Source organism: Diceros bicornis, chromosome 4, assembly GCF_020826845.1.
Source record: "Diceros bicornis minor isolate mBicDic1 chromosome 4, mDicBic1.mat.cur, whole genome shotgun sequence".
Taxonomy (NCBI): Eukaryota; Metazoa; Chordata; class Mammalia; order Perissodactyla; family Rhinocerotidae; genus Diceros; species Diceros bicornis.
Genome location: NC_080743.1, coordinates 23,221,056 through 23,243,300, shown reverse-complemented (window position 1 = coordinate 23,243,300; position 22,245 = coordinate 23,221,056). Strand labels below are relative to the sequence as shown.

Here is a 22,245-nt window from a genome sequence, read left to right as displayed (position 1 = left end):
ACATGAAGGTGTATTACTTTGAAGTCATGACTACTAACGAAATGACTGGGCAAACATGTCGAAGCTTAAATAATTAAAAAAATATATTTTTAATGTTTTTGAAGTTAGTGCAGATCTTTTTTTTTTTTTTCGTCCCCCAAAGCCCCAGTAGATAGTTGTATGTCATAGCTGCACATCCTTCTAGTTGCTGTATGTGGGATGCGGCCTCAGCATGGCCAGAGAAGTGGTGCATCGGTGCGCACCCGGGACCCGAACCCTGGCCGCCAGCAGCGGAGCGCGTGCACCCAACCACCAAGCCACGGGGCCGGCCCAGTGCAGAATCTTACTAGAGAAAAGGTCTGATTTGAGATTTTGCGATAATGGTACCCTGTGTGGTACAAAAAATGTTCCAGTGGATTCATAAGCTGCATGTTTAGAAATATTCCTTTTGACCAGTTTTCTGATTAGTACTTCATGTGGCACAGGCTCTAGGGGGCGCCACATAGTGCTTGGATACTGTAAGCAGGCCTGTAGTTGTATGAACTTTTCTTGAGAGAATTATGATAGAAATACCCTGACTGCATCCCTCCCCCAAAATATGAAAAATGAGTTATCTCCAGTCTCAGGCAAATCACTATAAAGGAAAATCACCATTTTTTAAAAAGTTCTTTTGAACGTATCACAATTTTAAAGCTATAACAAGGTGGCCCGAGGAAAAGTGCACATTTCACTGTGTCTTGGCTGAGAAGCAGACACAGCGGGGCACCAATAAGTGAGTGATGGCTTCTTTGCTTTCTCAGTTCTCAGTCAATGATGGGGTAAGTCATAATCTGACTGGCCTCTAGGTTAAAACTTGACTCTCCTGGAATAGTGTCATTTGGTTGTATGAGAAACATAAACATGATAATGATAAATAACTTTAAAGGGTATTACCTAAATTTAATCTACCTTAAATTTCTAAAATTAACGACAATTATCAATTTATGAACACTAGAGGGCAGTAAAACACTAGAAGGTGTATTTAAATTACATATCTAATAGTGGCAAAGGCAAGCCAGTACATTTTTTTTTAAAATCAAAATCAAAACAATTTTTATAAACCAAGGTTATCTCAATAAAAAAAAAAATAACAATTTAATGAATTTATTCCTTGTTAGGTGGCTAAAGTACAAAGCATCCTTTAGTGTGTCATTTTAGGTATAACTTACTTTGCAAAATCCAAATAAGAAACATGTCCATGATAAAACCCTGGTTTCATCTCTTTCCAGGAAGTTATATTCTTTACAAAGCGCACCTAAAAAAGAAGAATATACTTATTACTTAAGTACAATTTAAAGAAAATGAAATTTGATGACAGTGAAACACTTTCCATTTAGGCATTTAAAACCAATCACACCAGTTTGATAATTACAGAGCATGAAACACAGGTTTCAACTAAAGAAAGCACAGTGTGATCCGTAATTACTAATTCATCATAGAGAAAGCTACTATCACCACACACAGAAAAAAGTGAGAGAGGATCCTGAAGACAAAATCACACGATGCAATCATTTACAATGCTGTACAGTGAGTACATTTACATGGGTGAGGGGAGGGTAGGTACCAGTGCACATGCTAAAGCAGGCAACACTCCAGTATAGGGACATTCTATTCAAATCTGTTTTCTTCTCAGAGACTTGTTATTCATAAAAATTCATATTTATTAATGACAACAAATAAAACGAAAATTAACTAATCCTTAAACCAAAATGATTCAAGAAAAGATGATGATTATCAGAAGACTTTAAAGAGCTAAGAGCAGATATCATAAGCTTGTTGGTAGAAAAAGATCAATAAAATTAGAGATGTGATATAGGTAAAATAAAATTTTTAAAAAATATCTACATATTACTATTTGAATTTACTGGAATTAAAACTATACAAAAGATTAGTTAATATGAAAAATTCTTTAAGTGTAAATATACTTAAAAAATTTTAAGAACTAGTTAATACAGAACTTAAACCTAGGTGTCATCAGCTGCAAAGCGGTAACACACAATTTCTCAAAGGAAAATGGTACATATTTTTGATAAGCAAATCCCTGCTTTATAAACAGCAAGTGGTTAGAATCTCTTCTGGAGCCGAGACACAGTGTGGGCGGGGGGTGGGGTGGAGTGAGGGGTAGGGGAACTACCACCCTATACTGGACTGAAGCATCTGCAAGCTGGAACCTCAGCCTCTAATGCACAGGACTGTCAATTGCACACTTCTGACAATTTATCAATCTTTCATTTACATTTTAGAATAGAGTTTGTCACATGGAGATATTCTGGAGCACTTCTTACCAGATTAGTCAATAAATTAACAGCAATGAATGATGATGGCTGCCTTCTGGAAAAGGCCTATTGGTAGGGCAGAATAGGCAAACAGCAGAAGCAGCCATATGTTAGAGGATGTGAACTGGGGAAAAATGGAAAGTTCTTGGAAAATTTATTTTTTAGGGGAAGCATTAATAACTCACATACTAAAAGAAATAATGAAGTTTTTAGAAGGGAAATGAAATGAACCTCAACTTACTCTCTTCCTCTTACACACACATACACACACACACACACACACACACACACACACACCCTTAAAATAAAACCTGAAAATTGAATGTAGATAACAAAATTATGTTGCATTAGAAAACACACAATTAGGGTCAGCCCCGTGGCTTAGCGGTTAAGTGCGCGCACTCCACTGCTGGCGGCCCGGGTTTGGATCCCGGGCGCGCACCGACGCGCCGCTTCTCCGGCCATGCTGAGGCCGTGTCCCACATACAGCAACTAGAAGGATGTGAAGCTATGACATACAACTATCTACTGGGGTTTGGGGGAAAAAATAAAAAAAAAAAGAACAAAGAGTTTAAAAAAGAAAACACACAATTATATTTTAGCAGATATTTACAATTTTTCCCACCAAAACAGAGAGCCATATAAATGTGATTTGATGTTCTCATGTTTTTTCCTATCTATTCTTCAAGTAAGGCACCAAATAGAATAAAAATATCAAATGGCAAATGGAAAACAGAAAATAAAAATTTAAATAACCCAAAAGCTGAATCCTTAAAAAATTTTAAGGATTTGAAACGAAATGAATATGAAAAGTCCTTATAAGTGCCACTTAATGGTAAATTATTTCATATAAGCCTTTGGTTTTGTGAAAATCAGTTTCTGTATTTCAGCCAAAAATAAGGTGGAAATAGAAGGCAAAGAGAATAGGAATGGGAGGGTGCTTAAGACATACTTAGCAACTTAGCTCTATTTTCCAGATGCTGAGATTTAATATGGATATGATGGTATAAAAGGGAAATGAAAGGAGATGCTGGATTGAAGTCTGAGAAAATGTTGTTATATAAGCCAAATATCATGGAGGACCACAATACAAACCTAGACATCGCTGTGCTCAAAGAGTCAGGCAGAGGGGCTGGCCCGGTGGTGCAAGCAGTTAAGTGTGCACGCTCCGCTGCAGCGGCCCAGGGTTCGCCGGTTTGGTTCCCAGGCATGCACGGAGGCACCGCTTGTTAAACCATGCTGTGGCAGCGTCCCATATAAAGTAGAGGAAGATGGGCACAGATGTTAGCCCAGGGCCAGTCTTCCTCAGCAAAAAAAAAAAAAAGAGGAGGATTGGCATCGGATATTAGCTCAGGGCTGGTCTTCCTCACAAAAAAAAAAAAAAAAAAAAGAAAAGAGTCAGGCGGAGGTAAGAGTTAGGTATAAACCTCAAGTATCCTTTTCTCCTCCACCCTTCCTAAGGACAGTCAGGGTTAATCTAAAGCCTCCTAAAGACACACTTCATCCAGTGTGTGTCCTTCAGCGTGAGGTGAAGAGCCCAGGAAGCTGGACACTATCTGGGCTGTCGCAGGGCTTCTCAATGTGCAAACGAATCATCTGAGACTCTTGTTAAAATGCAGATTCTGACTCAGTAGGTCTGGAGCAGGGCCCAAGATTCTGCACTTCTAACCAGTCTCCACGTGATGGCCAGGTCAGTGGGCCACACTGAGGAGCAAAGCTCCAGCATGTGTAGGTCCAGGAGCTAGCTCTTGGTTTTATTAATGTGAGGCTTGTTTCTGTAGTGCCTGCAAAGGAGGCCTGAGGTCTGCAGAAGCTCTTCAGCAAGGATATATTCTCATATTCACTATTTTTATGATATAGAAAAAAACATACTGAAATAAAGCAAATTTTTAAAGATTAGAAGCTACTGCAATATATAAAACAGGAGGGGAGACAGGAGCAAAATGAACCCTGCCTACTCAATCTCCTCCTTCCACCCCCCCCCCCCCCAGTGACGCCTGAAGCTCACTGGAACCAAAGCATTCCAAGATACATGGTTTAAAACTAATGAAATAAGAAAAAGGGCTGTGTCTCCAGTTGGACTCAGGGAAGTTTGGTGAAGGCAGAGAACAGAACAAGGCATGAATCTTCCACTGCTGTCACCAATCTCAAGCTCTCTTGTTTAGAGTCATCATTTTAGAGGTGAGATATCCTGTACTTTTTATTTTATAGATCAAGAAACTGAAGCCCAATACCTTAGATTTTAGTCCAATCATCCTTCTATACCATTGGCTAATTTCCTTAATTTATTATTGTCCATTTTAAACAAGGGGAAAAAACAAACAGAGGGATTTGAAAGGAAAGGAAAGCAGATATCATTCATATCATGATTCTGATCAACAAACTTGGACATTGAGAATTTCAGGTTTTATCCACTGCTATCCAAAATCCAATTTATTGGATTTTATCCAATATCAGGTTTTATCAGGAAACCCCTCAGATCCAGTCATTCAAAAACCCCCCAACCTCCAAGATCCACCAGCTCTGTTGATGTCTCTAATTGTTTATTTTCCTTATTACATTCGTTACAATCTCAACTTCCAATCCACTCTGTTCACTGCTCTCTTACTGGACAACTGTTTTTCAACCACAACTACTGACTTATTTTTGCCTCTTTATTGTCTTGGGTAACCTCAGGGATTGCTGAATACTGCCAGTCAAAACTAAGAGATTTATTCTAAATGTCCACGTAGGACTTGGAATTTTATTTCCGAAATTCTTTCTGAGGCAAATTCAGGTGGGTTATTATTGCTTTTAAATTCTCTACACTCTCTTATTGTTAGAGTCTCCAAAACACACAGAATCTTTCTCTAATCTCCAACTAAGAGAATACTGAAGGCTACATACTTAATATATATCCATACGCATTTTTTTCTTTCATCTCATCAACATTTAACTAAGGCAGTATGTTAACGTCTCATTAAATAAAGCTGCGGCTGATTTACAATTTGCAATAAATCAAAAGATGCTGAGCTGAGATTTACCTTCCCTTTACAGGGAAGAACAAGTGCTAAGCAAACAAAGGATGTCAATAAGGTTCAAGTGGTGGTTCACACTAATCCACGGAATAGTCTGAGCATTCAGAAGCGTCACTCACATACTACCGCAATTCCCTTCCATTCTAACTGCTTCTTCAAAACGGATCTCCAAGGACAGAACAAACTAATTAACCCCCTTTGAAGAATAGTATTTATTTTGGTGAGGGAGATCAGCCCTGAGCTAACATCCATGCTAATCCTCCTCTTTTTGCTGAGGAAGACTGGCTCTGAGCTAACATCTATTGCCAATCCTCCTCCTTTTTTTTTTTTACCCCCCAAAGCTCCAGAAGATAGTTGTATGTCATAGGTGCACATCCTTCTAGTTGCTGTATGTGGGACGCCACCTCAGCATGGCCCGAGAAGCGGTGCATCTGTGCGCACCCAGGATCCGAACCCGGGCCGCCAGTAGCGGAGCGCACACACTTAACCGCTAAGCCACGGGGCCGGCCCCCTTTTTTTGTGTGTGTGTGAGGAAGACCAGCCCTGAGCTAACATCCGATGCCAATTCTCCTCCTTTTTTTGCTGAAGAAGACTGGCCCTGGGCTAACATCTGCACCCATCTTCCTCTACTTTATATGGGACGGCGCCACATCATGGCCTGACAAGCAGTGCGTCTGTGCGCGCCCGGGATCCGAACCGGTGAACCCCAGGCCACCACAGTGGAGCACGCACACTTAACTGCTTGCGCCACCGGGCCGGCCCCAAGAACAGTATTTTTTTTAAGCTTTCTTTTCGAAGTATTAATTTAGCCACTTCTCCTTTTAGCCCTGTTTTGAGTACCCGTCCCTGTCTCTACTCTCTCCATCTCCATTTCTTCCCTTTCACCCTCTACTTGCAGTTTCTGCTCTTTCATTTCCGCTCTTCTCCTCCTGCGCCACTGGCCTTGTCTTTCCGTTTGTTTCCTTCTGGTTTTCCTCTGCAGAGGGGCATTCTGCCCAAGACCTTGAGACAAAGCTCAGGAATACAGAGAAGGGGGCTGGCCCCGTGGCGTAGCAGTTAAGTGCGCATGCTCCGCTGCTGGCGGCCTGGGTTCGGATCCCGGGCGTGCACCAACGCACCGCTTGTCAGGCCATGCCGTAGCGGCGTCCCATATAAAGTAGAGGAAGACGAGCATGGATGTTAGCCCAGGGGCAGTCTTCCTCAGCAAAAAAAGAGGAGGATTGGCATCCTTAGCTCAGGGCTGATCTCCCTCAGAAAAAAATAAATAAAATAAAAATTAAAAAAAAAAAAGAAGGAATACAGAGGAGTAGGAGGAAGTGGAGATGAGGTGAGCAAGCTTCTACTCAGTTCACTTTGTGAAGTCTCACTGACTACACTTGGCACTAATGAAAAGTAAAGTGATAGGTGAAAAGGAGCAAAACTACTAGTATCAAACGGAGTTAAGGAGACACTGAGAACTGTGGCTTGGGGAGGAGAATTAAAGTCACCGTAGTGACTCTATTCAAAGAGAATTTCCATGCTCTGATTGAAATAGGCTACCAAGAAGGATGTTGCAGAAGTAGCAGTTAGATATGGTACATGAAAAGAGATGGTTTTATGGCTGGCCTGGAGCAGATCCTAAACTGTGATTTTTGTCAGATTTTATAACTCAAGCAGAGTCAGACTAGCAAGTAATCATAAGAGACCTTTAGGGAAAACACAAGCAATGGAAAGAGTGGTGGTGTGATTTATTTGCTAGTTGAATCAGACCTGAACCAGTGCTGTAAGAAAAAACCAAGAAAGCACCATCTCACTAACAGCATATCTAGACCTACATTCTTAATAAGATTAATCTCAACATTATGATTATCTGTGATCACAAAAGAACATGTTTCACTATCTAAAAGTAGGAATGTCATCCTGAACATCCTGGCCAAATTCCAACTTTGTAATTACTACCTATTGAATGAATACTATGATTAACTTGGGTAATTACTATATACCAAACTCCTACTCGAGCATATACTTAAAATAAACACTCATTGCACAGCCGTGGGTAGCTTTATGAGACTAAACTAGAGAGGAAGGCTTCTACACAAAGAGAAAAACTGAGTAACAGTTGGATAAAATATATGAAAGGTTCAGCGGCAATAGAGCACAATATCTTCATTAAAGTTCAGAATTGCGTTGTTCATACTTTTTTTGTGGGAATGGTGGGTGTGTGTCCCAAATCAACTGACACAAGGGTAGATCTTATTACCATTAATCAGAGGGGCTCACTCTGCCAGTAATTACCATCATGATATTATGCTCAGCTAAGAAATGCTTTCAGAATCTAAATTGTTCATTCACTCATTTAACAGAAAATTTACAGAGTATTTACTATGTCTCAGGCACTGTTCTAAGCACAAGGGATACAGTGGTGAACAAGACAGACAAGGTTCCTGCCCTTAAGGAGCTTATACTATAATAGAGGAAAAGACAGACAGTAAACCAATAAATCAGTAAGTAATAGGAAAGATACAGAAAGAATGATGGTACACAGTAAGTTCGAGGAGGTATTTGATGTATAGGATGGCCAAGTAAGATTATTCTAAGAGGGTGTCATTTAAGCTGAAACCTTAATTGGGTAACAGGAAGCCAATCCTGAGAAGCCAGGAGAAGTGCATTCAAAAAGGAAATGGTGTGCGCAGAGGCCTTGAAGTGGGAAAGGCTTGGTGCACTCAATGAACCAAAAGGCCAGTGTGGCTAGTAAATAAGAGGTTGGAGCAATGGACAAGGGCTTGATTAAAAAGGGCCTATTGGCCTAGTTAAGGCATTTGGATTTTGTTGGGAAGGTAGGAATATGAATTTAAAGATAAGTACCTCACCATCCTGGGAAGATTATAATATGCATCTTCCCACAACCCCACTGAGAATCATGTTCTAGATCTTTGCTACCCAAACTGTGGTTCAAGGACCAGAAGCATCAGTTTTGGCATCAAGCAGAAGCTTTTTATAAATTTAGAATATCAGTCTCCATCTTAGTCCTTCTGAATGGGAATTTGCATGTTAACTGGCGATTAGGATACACATTATAGGTTAAGAAGCCTCATTTAAAGTGCTGCTCTGAAAAGTTATTATCTACAACTGATTATCAAATATGTATTATCAAATAATACCAAACCATGGGCTCCAATGCAAATGACCAGAGGTTGGCTTAACAGTAAATTAAAAGAAAAAAAATTTACTACGTTGTCCCACAGAGAATGCAAATTCTGGATATTTCCAATGTCTTAACACAAAGGTGTTAAATATGATCACAGATCTAAATATATGACAGCAGAAAAGAATTAAGAAAGATCATAAAAAATGCTGCCACTTACACCTATTCGACTTAGTTCCTTTAAAGATGTTCTCTAATGTACAGACATTTTCATGACAGCAGAGTAAACTTCTTTTTCCAAGTAGAAAAGCTGACAGCTGAAAAGCTGTCTCCTGTCAATTCCTGTCTATTAACTGAGTAAAGCCCATCTCAAAAATATAATTCTCACGACTGAGTCCACCTCATTCTTGTTACTTAGTCTTCTCATGCCTTATATTCTCCACTATCTTTTAATTTCCTTGTTCTAATTTTCCTTATTTTATTCCAACTTCTTAATTTTGAAAAATTCCTCATCTGTAGAGAAGTTGCAAGAATAGTTCCCTCTTTACCAAGATCCTGTGTTAACATTTTGCCACTAATCTCTTTTTTTCACTCTACACGCACTCACACACTTAATTTTTCTCAACCATTTGAAAGCAAGAAGCAGACATTTTTGATCAAGGATCCAATCACAGATCACATATTACATTTTGTTTCCATGTCTCTTTAGCCTTCTCTAGTTTAGAGAAGACTGTCCCACCCTACTCCTGACTCCGCCTTTCTTTTGGTTGTCATGACACTGACATTTTAGAAGAGTTCACAACAGTTGTTCTAGAGAATGTTCTATAATATGGATTTATCTGTTTCCTCAAGATGAGGTCTAGGTTAAACACTTTGGTGAGAAACATTTTTGGTTAAACATTTTGGCGAGAATACCATAAACTGATGTTTTCTTTGAATAGTCCTCAAACGTAGTCCTGCATCTACGTTTTACATTCCCACATAAATTTAAATAAGCTCCTTGAAATATGGGGCCTTGCTTTTTATTTCTTTGGTATTTCCCTGAAGAATGTAGCACAATTTGTGTATATATTACATACTCAATAAATAAATGAAAACTTGAAAGCAGAGTTGACAACTGTTTCTAAGGATGGCAGAATATACATGGCTATTACAGATTTAATAGTTTTATACCAGACTAAAAATATTTGGGCTTTGCCTCTAAAATTTTTAAGAGAAATAATTAAGCATGTAAACAGTTTAGCACAGTGCCTAGTACAGTGTGTACAAAATACATCTAGGAAACAGCTGGGGCTAAAGGCAGATATTCAGCAGACTGGACTGCTGAGGTTGGAAGGTGACAGAATAAAGAGTTTGGGACCTATTATATCCCAAGATATTTTTATGAGTTAACAGAGCTTTAAATGGAATGTTGGGACAATAGCAGATTTAACAAAAATCTCATCTTTTAAGTCTCACTTGAGTCAGATATTGATTAGAAACTATTTCTCAGAGAAGAAAGAAAAGCAAAATAGGTCATTTAATTCCTACTTTAATAAAACAGTTGAGAACAGTACACAAGAACAAAAATATGGTATTAAAATCAAAGTATGTTATACAAGATGGAGTTCAGGGAATATTTAAAAAATTATTTTCAAGGCATCCAATATAATTTAAAAGTTTACATTTAGATGAAATTTATTAGATTGAAAGTGAAATAAAAATGCTATCTGTCATGCCAAGAAAGGGAAGCAGTAACTATGCCTTGTTTGAAGAACTACTTCCATATAGAACAAGAGACCAATAAACAATTGAAATATGGTATATTAGAGAACATTTGGCATCTAAGCCATTTCTAATTAAGACCAAGTTTTGCACTACCAGTTGACATTTTGAAGTATGTCAGCTAATGATTAAGACTATTCCTCTACTCTCCTCCACACAAACATGTTTTAAGCGTTGTTCGTTATGTAATCCAATTGCTTTTAAGATAGCATTTATGCTTTTCTTCTGCTGGTTTTTTTTTTCCTATATATAACTAACAAGCTAGTGAAAGGAAAACAGAAGCTTTATCTCATCCAAATGCAACTGGGAAAATGTACCACCACAGGATGCCTATATATGCCATATGTGGTGAGCTTCTGTAGATTTATATGTCATGAAAAAAATGGTCAATGTCATTGTCAGACATCTTGTAGCTGCCAGACAATTTTGTAATGCTGGACACAAAACGACTCTAAAAACTGAATAGGTAAGCTAACTTTATTTTTCTAAAAAATACTACTAAAGAAACCTAAAATTATTATATGAACATTAAGAAATGTTCCTTTTAAACCAAGATATATTCTGAAAAGCAATCATGCAAATAGATTTAAAATCTACTACACACTGTATAAAAACTGATTATTTAAGATACTTGCCCTTGAGATACACAATATTATATAATGAACAGTTTTATGACCCACTTAGCTAAATAAGCTCATGTTTCTTCTCATTTATAGAAGAGTTATTTGGTTTGGCTGACGGATGTAGATTTTTGGTTCTATGAAAAAGAGTAATTGGGGATACTGCAGACAGCCAAGAATTATATGAGCAGATAATATGCCATATACTATCAGCCTTTACAAACAGCTTTCTAGCAAGAAAGTGAACCTTAACCTTGGGTATTAATGTTATTCTCTTGCTTCAGTGTAAGGATTATAGGCATGCTCAAGAGTCCGATAACAGTCAATTCTGTAACAATAAAACAAGTTCAGCTGCTTTCAAACAGATAAATACATTCTAACTCTGACTATCACAACTACCTTTCTAATAAGGCTACCCCAATATGGTATTTGATCCTAGATTGTATTTTCAAATATTATCTTTTCTTCTCATGGGGCCCAATTTCCATTGCCTTCAATGTTTGTAAGGAACTTTATTCATTTACAATCATAGGCAGAACTCCAGTGTGGAGAAAATGCTAAAGAAATGAGTAAATTTCATTTCATGAGATAACTTCCTCCACTTTTCTTAAAACTATTTCATAAAATTCTCTCTCCATCTGTTTATCTAAAGTTTCTTGACAACTTAAAAGGCAAGATTATGTTAAAAATATAAGCCAAAACCTCTTTTCCCCAGGAGTTTATAGCTAATATTTATATTACTAGTAAAGATAAGATGAAATTCAGGATGTTAGTCACAAAATTGAGTCATACAGAACACAGGTATTCATCAAATAAAGATTTCTCTATCATAAGTTGAGACATTATAGTGATTTTTATTGCAGGGTATCTTGCTAAAAATATTTCATATTTTCTCTTCAAAAATTCAAGCTATTCATTTATTTCACAAATATTGAAATACATACTTTATGCAACAAAATGTACCAAATATTGTAAAGAACGTAAAATTACAGAAAAGTTTGGTTGATCCCTCCCCCCAAGAGACTTATAATTCATTGGGATCAGCACAGATATCCCTTAAAATGCTTTGTTCCCTTGAGATACAAAATTTGAGTGAGGAAGTGTCAGAAAACATTTATGTATTCCCTAAGTAGTGTTTACCTGGTCTTGCAGTGACATCACTGGATTATTTTTGGTAGTGTTGATGTGAAGAACGTGGTATTTATTCTTTGCACACAGGTCATAGGCAATATTGGTAAAAGAGGTGCTTGCAGTTTTGGGGACTCTGTTGTAAATGATCACCATGTCCTCCTCCTCATCTAAAACCGCATCTTGCCGAGGGCCATCCATTGTATGTCGCTGCTCAATTTCTCGGACTTCATGTCTTGCAATAGCCCTTTCTGCAAAGAAAAACAGATATGAACTCAGGTTCTGGTTTTTTTGGTGCGAGAGAGAGGCCATGAGCTAACACCTGTTGCCAATCTTCCTCTTTTTGCTGAGGAAGATTGGCCCTGAGCTAACATCTGTGCGAATTTTCCTCTATTTTATATACGGGACGCCGCCACAGCATGGCTCAATAAGCGGTGCATAGGTCCGTGCCCAGGATCCGAAACCGCAAACTCCAGGCCACCAAAGCAGAGTGCACGGACTTAACCACTACGCTACCAGGCCGGCCCCAGAACTCAGTTTTTAAAGACACTATAAGGAAGTTATAAAACAATGAAAATAATTTTCCGTTCTTGGAACATAATGTTCCTATTCAAGAACTGGGTAAGAGCAGCTGAAGAAATGTTTTGAGGACTAAAACTTCAGATTTACCTTTGAAGAGTAATACTTATGCATACAAAGAATAAACAGAGTCATCAAGTTTAAAATACCACAGACCAGAGAGTTCTTCAGTGTAGTTCAAAAGTCACTTTACATTCTAATAAAACTTCTACGGCCAGAATTAATTCTCAAACACACAAAGACAGACTGCATGGAATACTAAATTTCACAGCAAAAAATGCATGTAGAAAATAAATCACTTATAATTTAAACAGAGATGTTGAAATTTGTTACTCAGGATTTAGTTACACCCTGGTTTATCAAAATGTAGCAGGGCAGTGATGATGCTTGTGTGATTTTAAGTAACAAGGGTAAAAACAACACCATAACAAATGCTTTTTCTTTTTGCTGTTGCATTACAGATAAGTCCTGGCTATGTTGATTCCTTAAATTCCATGGTTCCTCTAATTCAAATCACTGTCTACCATGCAGCTTGAAAAGCAGTTACATTTTGCTTTCTACTACTCTCTATTTAATATAAACTTCAAGTATTTTTTAGAATAAGGAAGGAAGAAAAGGAGAAGGAAGAAATGAGGGCAATAAAAAAATCTCTAACAAGACTGTAAATTACTTTGCACAGAAGCAGCTGCTCACACATAGCATGCATCCTCCGACCGACCACCAGATCTGTCTGCAAGCTATCTCACCTGCCTTGAACACTCTTCCATTCTCCCTCTATCTTAACCCTGCCTGGTGAACTCCTCAACCTTCACATTGAATTTAATCATCACTTGCAAGGGAACCATTAACAGATCTCTAACTAGGTCAAGTCACACACACACACAACATATGTATACATACCTAATACTACACTTCTGGTACTTATCATAATTGCAATTTTGTATCACATGTGTTATTATTAGCATCTGCCTACCATAATGCTGACGATTTAGTAAAGAGACAAGAAAAAGCAATGTGGTATAATTACAATAATAAGTTCAGGCTTCAAATATTGTCAGACCATGCATCTTAATTTTTGGTTCAGAAGATATGATCACCATGTTACAGAGAGTACACTCTGAGCTGAGGATTCACATTCAGAAGACTTGAATTAAAAGTGCCAGGCCTGCTGCTTATTAGCAGTCAGCTTTCCAAAACAGGAGGAGAAGCACGTATATGCTGTATGTATATGCATATGTATGCACCCTTTTTTTCCTTGGACGAGTTGGTTGGGAATGCGGGGAGAAAGAGATGAGCTCAATGTTGAACAAGTTGTTAGATTGCCTTGGTCATCCAGGAGATGTTATGTAGATAATTGGGCACATAGGTTGAGAGTGAAGAACAAAGGTTCAAGTAGAAGAAAGACCTCTGAGAAAACCATGGGAATGGATGAAACTGCCTAGATAATCTAGAATACGTAGCATGGAAGGAGATTCTAGGGCAGAATCTTAGGAAATACCAACATTTAAGGGGCAGGTGAAAAAGACAATTCACAGAAAGAGGCTAAGAATAAATGGTTAGAAAGAAAAAGGAACCACGATAGACTTTTAAGAAGCACATACCACATGTTAGAAAGCATATCTCTCATTTTCCAAATGAGCCTATAAATCAAGGTAACATATGATGCTATAAGCATCTACACAGGATTCGGAAGTTGTTCCAGATTAAATTCAATAAGTATTATTGAAAGCCTGTGCACATTATTATATTCAATAATTAAAGGAATCTTATCTTCCAAACAACTTCAAATTGTCATCATAGTCCAAAACTATTACAGTATTGTTATGTCCACACATCCTCCTTTTTCTACTAAGAGAAATAAAACAGTGCTGTTGTCAGTCAAGTGCTGACAGAAGTGCGAGGTTTCCTCTAGCAGCCCAGATACGCATGAAATTGCCTTTAAAAGATTCACCTACAATCAAAAATGCTGAATTTACTTTCACTAGTTTTTCTAAAATTGAGTATTTGGCAAAGAAGCAGATTTTATGTGTTATTTCATAAATAGGTATCCATTTTAACTATAGAAAACATAATGATTAAAGAAAAACTGCAATATTAATAGTTTTTATAATTACTCCATCTATTTATAAAACTTTACATGCCTAATAATTGCCTTGAAAATTAGCTAATAAATTAATTAAAAATATTTTTAAAAAGTTATTATTTAGTCTGGGGATTTTTTTATTTTTTAAGGTGCTAAAACTCTAGCTGGACTATGAAACTAAAATGTTTTAAAAATTAATCATTGTTCTTGGTTCATTATGCATATTAAATTATATGAACTGTATATTTCCCACAATTTTAAAAAATTTCTTAGATTATGAAAAGGTACAAATACGGCAGTCACTACTTTTCTCATTCAAATAATATATTTATATGCATTTCTTATTTTTCAAGTGTTTTTACTTTGCTTAAATGAACAGGATAATTATTAACATGATGTTATCCCTAAAACTACATAAAAGATAATGACAGTATAAAGAATTTTTATTAGCACTATCTCTTTAGAAAATCAAATCTCACTTAGTTGAACAGTAACAGTAACTACTGTTGATGGTAAATTACTATCTCTTTTCTCCTGTGACAATACTTAAAACCAGTAAGAGTGTTTGCAATATGGCCATATTCTTTACTTACTAAGTAGTCGATATTTCCAATTCTTTTTTTATCCAAGATGCTCTGCATCTAGTTAGTACAGCTTCTTCTGAGACTCTCTTAAGTCAACGGGGAAGCTTTATTAGTTACAGCACATTTGTAGTGCACTTAGAGAACGTAGGCAGTATATTTAAAATACTTAAGGTGCATTTTGAAGTAATGTTTTTTCACGTTTGAGTAATCATTACAGAGAATCTGCTATGCAAGCTATTTCAGAACCACCACAAAATGTATAGCCTGCAAATAGCATGTGGTGCTATCTGAGAGTCATGAAATTACAGGCAGGCCAGGCACCACTGGCATTAATGTGCCCAACGCTGAAAATCGACATAGAACTCTATGGCAATTCTAGTTCTTTGGCTCCTGTTGAATGTGGCACATATCTCAATTCAATGAACCTTTCCACATGGCAGATTATCAACAAACTCAAGTCTGTTAAAAGACCATTCACAATACCAATAATTACCTATTTTTGTATTCACAGGGCATTAAAGGCCTCATTTATTAAAAGAATATAATGATAAAGCTAACAAAACACCAACCTAAATTCTACACAGCATTAAGTCACAAAGATGTGAATATCAGACCAAAGAAAAACTAGAAAACTGAAGAAAAGATTTTTTTTTAAATCACAACATATCTCTTAATGACTAATTTTTTAAACATTAAGATTGCTGTTTTGGGGAACACCATTTCTCTTTGAACATTAATTAATATGTTTGTTCACTGTATTAAATAACTTAGAGAAATAAGTTATGTGTTCTGTACAAATTAAAGGACTCATGAATATAAGCCCCTCCCCCTGCCAAAGCTCAATTTTGCAATGGTCTCAGCAGAAAATAAATTGTTCACAAATGCTCAAAATGTGTAGTATTTCTGTATTGTGGATAACAGTTTAGCACTAAAGGGATAAAAGAAACAGCAAAAGGAAAGAGCAATAAATTGCCTTGCCTTCAAATACTGAAACTTCTGTGTGTTCAAGTAAAAATATACCTATAGCTAGATAACAGGTAAATAATATATAAAAGGCAAAGAACATTACGGAAAAAATGACCAAATTTTTAATATCTATTATCAAAGAAAGAAAACATAGAAATTGGCAATAACGATATTAAGACTTCAGTAGATAATAAGCTAAGGTGGTTTATAAGACATTTAAGCTATATATGCATAATAGAGTAGAGCAAAAATATGCATTAGTGGCTTATAATGATTTCTTGGGTCAAAGAAGTCCATGACCCTCCCTCCAGAAAGGTTGACTTGTGCATTTCAAGGCTTCCACTTACAGCCCACCCATGGGTAGGGGGGTCCATGACCCCAGATTAATTACTCCTAAAAAAAAAGGCTCCTATCAGCAAGGCCTGATAGTAAACTGCCTAAAGGCATTAGTACATGTATAGAAAAAAGAGGTTACTCACAAGTAAGGATTGTAGGCAAAGAGAAATCACAGAAGAAACTGGCAGCATCTATCTGAGAAATGTCTATGGGTGAGGATGCCGTGGCACAAAACTTGACCTGTCAGAACTCCCTGGCAAGTATGTCTATTGTAGAGCTAGATATGCTGGCCTCTAAGAGCTTGTGCTATCAGATACCTGAATTAAAGTGGATCCTTAGCATTTTCTAGGCTAAATCCTGAACTGTATGAATCCCCAAATACTGTTCTGAAGAATAACTTATTCCCCATAAAATATGTACACAATGAGAAGTAGAAAGCAACAAAGTTGCACCAAAAGAAAGCTATGAGGCTATTTACCTGATTCTTTCTTTAGCACCATTTACTGTGAATGTACTGTCCAGCCAAACACTATCTGATCCTCATGGAAGTAGTATTTTCTAACCATTATGAATTAAATAAATTGATTGTCTGATTGCATGCATCATTTTCTTATGAATGTTTTTAGCCTGAATCAGTCTCCTTGAACTCAATCACCACAGAGACTGACAAAATAACAAAATAAATTTCTATATGGAAGGGTGAAGGCCAACTCTGAACACTGGCAAACGCTTTCTTGTGAGGTTTCCAGGCAGTCAACAAGGGATACATGTGTTATCATTACAACTTACAAATATGTTTACACGGACTGTCCTATAAAAAAGAGCTGATAGCACCTTCCACTTCAAGGCAGATGGCCTAGGCCTATGTTTCGCTATTCCTCCCACTACATACAACTAAAAACCCTGGACATTACACATAAGACAAACATAAGACTCTAAGAGGTGGAGAGAAGAAGGCAGACTAGTTAGGGCCCTTGGGACCTGAGGAACAACACAGTGGTGAATTCTCTAAGTTTTCTTTTAGCCTCATATATCCCAGATTTGGAGCAGTAGACAATGGCGACCCATAAACAGGCACACACAAAAACAATCTCAACAAAAACCTGCTCTCTCTAGCCAAAGGACTAGGAAAGGGACAGCACAGCAAGACAGAAAACTTTTAGACAATAACCACTCTACTCTAGTCAAACTCCACAGAAAAAACTGTGGCCCCACCTCCACACGCACAGGCCAAGTGGGGAGTCTAGACTTCCACCCTCACAAGGCTGTAACCAGGTGCCCAATATCCCTGAGGAGTGGTGTCAAACAAGGCCAAGTAGGGAGCCAGTATTTTCATCCCAGGCAGTAGGTAACAAGGCACCTCTGCAGTGTCAGTGGAGACCAAGAAAGGAGCTTGGATGTCTACCTCCACACGACAGTAACAAGAGGCCCCTTCCACTCCCTAGTTGGGTGTCAGAGGAGACCTAGTGCAGAGTCAGGAATTTCACCATCATCCAGTGTAATGAGGCCACTCCCAACCCTGCTCAGCAGTAACAAAGAGCCTACTAGGTGTTGACAGAGGCCAGGGGGAACCCGGACTTCTAGATCCACTTGGTAGTAACAAAGCAGCACCTCTTCCCTTGCCAGAGCAGTGTTGGAAAAAGTCAACTAAAACAGAAGGTTTAAATAAGATCCAGAGTCTCACAACATAACACAAAAATGTCTAGGTTTCAACCAAAACTGCTCAACATATCAAGAACCAGGAGGATCCCCAATTCAGTGAATAGAGACAATCAAGAAATGACAACACCAAGATGACAGAGACGTTAGAATTATCAAAGATTTAAAGCAGTCATGATAAAAACGCTTTCATGAACCATTACAAACGAGCTTGAACCAAATGAAAAAACAGAAAGGCTCAGCAAATAGCCTCAGTAATGAAATAATATACATAATGAAGAACTAAATGGAAATTTTACAACTCAAAAATAAAATAATCAAAACAAAAAGCTCAGTGAATAGGCTCAACAGCAGGATGGAAGGGAAGGAGAAAAGTTTAGTGAACTGGACGATGGAACAAAAGAAAGTACCCAATCAGAATAACAGTGAGAAAATATACTGGAGGAGGAAAAAAAAAAGAGCCTCAGGGAACTGTGGGATATAACAAAGGATCTAACACTGGTGTCACAGAGTCTTGGAAGGAAAGGAAAAAGAAGACAGGGCTGAAAGAGTACTCCAAGAATCATGGCTGAAAACTCGACACATTTGGCAAGAGACATAAACATAAAGCTTCAAGAAGCTGAACAAACTCCAAATGAGATAAACCAAAGACATCCATGACAAGACATATCATAATTAAATTTCTGAAAACTAATGACAGAGAAAAAAGTCTCGAAAGCAGCCAAAGTAAATGAAGCCTTACCTATGGGAGAAACCTGGAATAACAGATTTCACATCAGAAATCATGCAGCCAGAGGAAATGGCCACAATGCTTTTCAAGTGCTGAAATAAAAGAATCCTATACCCAGAGAAAATAATTTTTAAGTATAAAGGGGAAAAGACATACACATCCTATGTTCATTGCATCATTACTCACATTTCCCAAGACTGGGAAACAACCAAAGTGCCCATCAGCAAATGAATGGATAAAGATGATGTGATATATATATATATATATATGTATATACACAATGGAATATTACCCATAAAAAAGACGAAATCTTGCCATTTGTGACAACATGGATGGACCTTGAGGACATTATGCTAAGCAAAAAAAGTTAGACAGAGAAAGCCAAATACTATATGATTTCACTCATATGTGGAATGTTAAAAAAAAAAACAACAAACACAGGCACAGAGAATAGACTGGTGCTTACCAGAGGAGAAGGGGGTAAGGGGTAGGGCAAAAGGGGTAAAAGTGCATATGTGTATGATGATGGATGGCAATTAGACTTTGGGTAGGAAAAAACAAAGAATAAAGGGAAAAATAAGATATTCTCATATGAAAGAAAACTAAGAGAATTTACTGCCAGTAGATCTATCCTAAGAGATTGTCTAAAGGAAGTTCTCTAAACAGAAAAGGATAAAAGAAGGAACCTTAAAACACTAGAAAAAAAGAACAAAAAATGAAAAGAGTAAACATATGGGTAAACACAGTGAGTTTTCAAAAATATTTTTGACAGGGGCTGGCCCCATGGCTTAGCGGTTAAGCGAGCGTGCTCCGCTACTGGCGGCCCGGGTTCGGATCCCAGGCGCTCACCAACGCATTGCTTCTCCGGCCATGCTGAGGCTGCGTCCCACATACAGCAACTAGAAGGATGTGCAACTATGACATACAACTATCTACTGGGGCTTTGGGGAAAAAAAAAGGAGGAGGATTGGCAATAGATGTTAGCTCAGAGCTGGTCTTCCTCAGCAAAAAGAGGAGGATTAGCATGGATGTTAGCTCAGGGCTGATCTTCTTCACAAAAAAATAAAATAAAAAAAAATATTTTTGACAGAGCAAAAATTATAACACTATGTGATATGGTTCTAAATGTACGTAGAGGAAATACTGAAGACAAATATATTATAAATGGCAGACAGTAAAGGGATGTAAATGGAGGTAAGGTTTCTACACTTCACTTGAATTGGTAAACTGATAACACCAGTAAACTGTGCCAAGTGATATTTATATAATGTGATACATAAAGCAACCATGCAAAAGGCTATACAAACATTAAACTCAAAACGACTATAGATAGATGAAAACATAATTCAAAAAATATATAAAAGTAACCCACAGGAATGCAGAAAAACAAAAAACAGAACAGGAAACAAAAAATAAAAGTATCGAGGGAAATAAAAAAAATACATTGAAGTGAATGAAAATAAAACAAAGTTTGTGGGATACATCTAAGGACTAAAAGGAAAATTTACAGCACTGTGTTGCATATATTAGAAAAAAAAGTAGTCTCTAATCAATAATCTGAGCTCTTACCTCAAGAACCTAGAAAAAGAGCAAAATAAATCCAAAGCAAGAAGGAATGAAATAATAAAGAGCAAAAATCAATGAAACTGAAAACAGAAAAACAACAGGGAAAAAAAAAAAAATCAATGAAATAAATAGCTGGTTCTTTGAAAAGATCAGTGAAATGGATAAACCTTTAGCAAGACTGACAAAAACAAACAAACGCGGGGCCGGCCTCACGGCTTAGCGGTTAAGTGCGCGCGCTCCACTACTGGCGGCCTGGGTTCGGATCCCGGGTGCGCACCAACGCACTGCTTCTCCGGCCGTGCTGAGGCCGCATCCCACATACGGCAACTAGAGGGATGTGCAGCTATGACATGCAACTATCTACTGGGGCTTTGGGGAAAAAATAAATAAATAAATAAAATTAAAACAAACAAACGCAAATTGCTAATATCAGGAATGAAATGAGACATCCTACTAGAGATCCTGCTGGTATCAAAACAACAATAAGAGAATACTACAACAACTTTACACACATAAATTTGACAGCTTGATGAAATGGACAATTTCCCCGAAAAAGATAAACTACCACAACTCACTCAATATAAAATTTATAATTTGAAATGCCCTATAACTATTAAGAAAATTGAATTCATAACTAAAAAATTCCCAAAAATGAAATCTCCAGGTACAGATGGGTCAGTGGAGAATTCTAAAAAATCTTTAAAGAAGAATTAACATGAATTTTACACAATCTCTTCCAGAAAATAGAAAAGGAAACACTTCCTAATTCATTTTATAAAGCTAATATTACCCTGATACAAAAACAGACAAAACCATGACAAAAAAAGGAAATTATAGACCAATATTCCTTATGAATATAGATTACAAAACTCCTCAACAAAATATCATCAAATAGAACTCAGCAATATATAAAAAAAAAATTACACGGGGTCGGCCTGGTGGCATAGTGGTTAAGTTCACAAGCTCCACCTCGTTCACAGGTTCAGATCCCAGGTGCGGATCTACGCACCGCTCATCAAGCCATGCTGTGGCGGTGTCCCACATACAAAAAATAGAGGAAGACGGGCACAGATATTAACTCAGGGCCAATCTTCCTCACCAAAGAAAAAAGAATTACACACTATTACCAAGCAGGGTTTATTTTAGGGATACAAAACAGGTTCATATTATAAAATCAATAAATGTAATCTGTCATATTAATAGGCTAAAAAAGAAAAAAAACATAAAAATCTATGCAGAAAAAGGATCTGACAAAAATAAACACCTGTTCATGATAAAAACTCTCAGAAAAAGTAAAATAGAGGAGAACTTCCTCTAGAAAAATCCTACAGCTACCATTATACTTAATAGTTAAAGACTAAATGCTTTCCTCCTAAGATCAGAAATAAGGCATGACATACAGTCTCACTACTCTTATTCAACATAGTGCTGGAAGTTCTAGCTAGTGCATTAAAGCAAAACAATAAAAAGAATAATAAATGCAGCAGCATACAGGTAAGAAAGGAAGAAATAAAACTGACCCTATTTGAAGATGACATGATTGTCTATGAAGGAAATCCCAAGGAATCTACAAAAAGAAAACAACCCTAGAATAAGTGAGCTCAGCAAGGCTGCAAAATATAAGATAAACATACAAAAACTAATTGTATTTCTATAAACTAAACAGACAAAAATTAAAATTACAGTGTCATCTAAAATCAGACAGAAAATATCCAGTTGTAAATCTAACAATATTTATACAGGACTTGTGTGCTGAAATAAAGGTCGAAAACTTCTCAACTTTGATAAAAGACAT

At 37.2% G+C, this 22,245-nt stretch overlaps 1 protein-coding gene across 2 annotated transcripts in view; it reads right to left on the bottom strand.

Moving 5' to 3' along the window:
- The window catches only part of HS2ST1 (heparan sulfate 2-O-sulfotransferase 1), a 194,156-nt gene that overhangs the window by 26,676 nt on the left and 145,235 nt on the right, over window positions 1-22,245 (bottom strand). For both annotated transcript variants that reach the window (XM_058538439.1, XM_058538440.1), the window contains exons 2-3: window positions 11,960-12,198; window positions 1,188-1,273 (exon numbers count right to left, since the gene is read on the bottom strand). In XM_058538439.1, coding sequence (XP_058394422.1) covers window positions 1,188-1,273; window positions 11,960-12,198 — 325 coding nt within the window. The remainder of the gene's footprint in view (window positions 1-1,187; window positions 1,274-11,959; window positions 12,199-22,245) is intronic.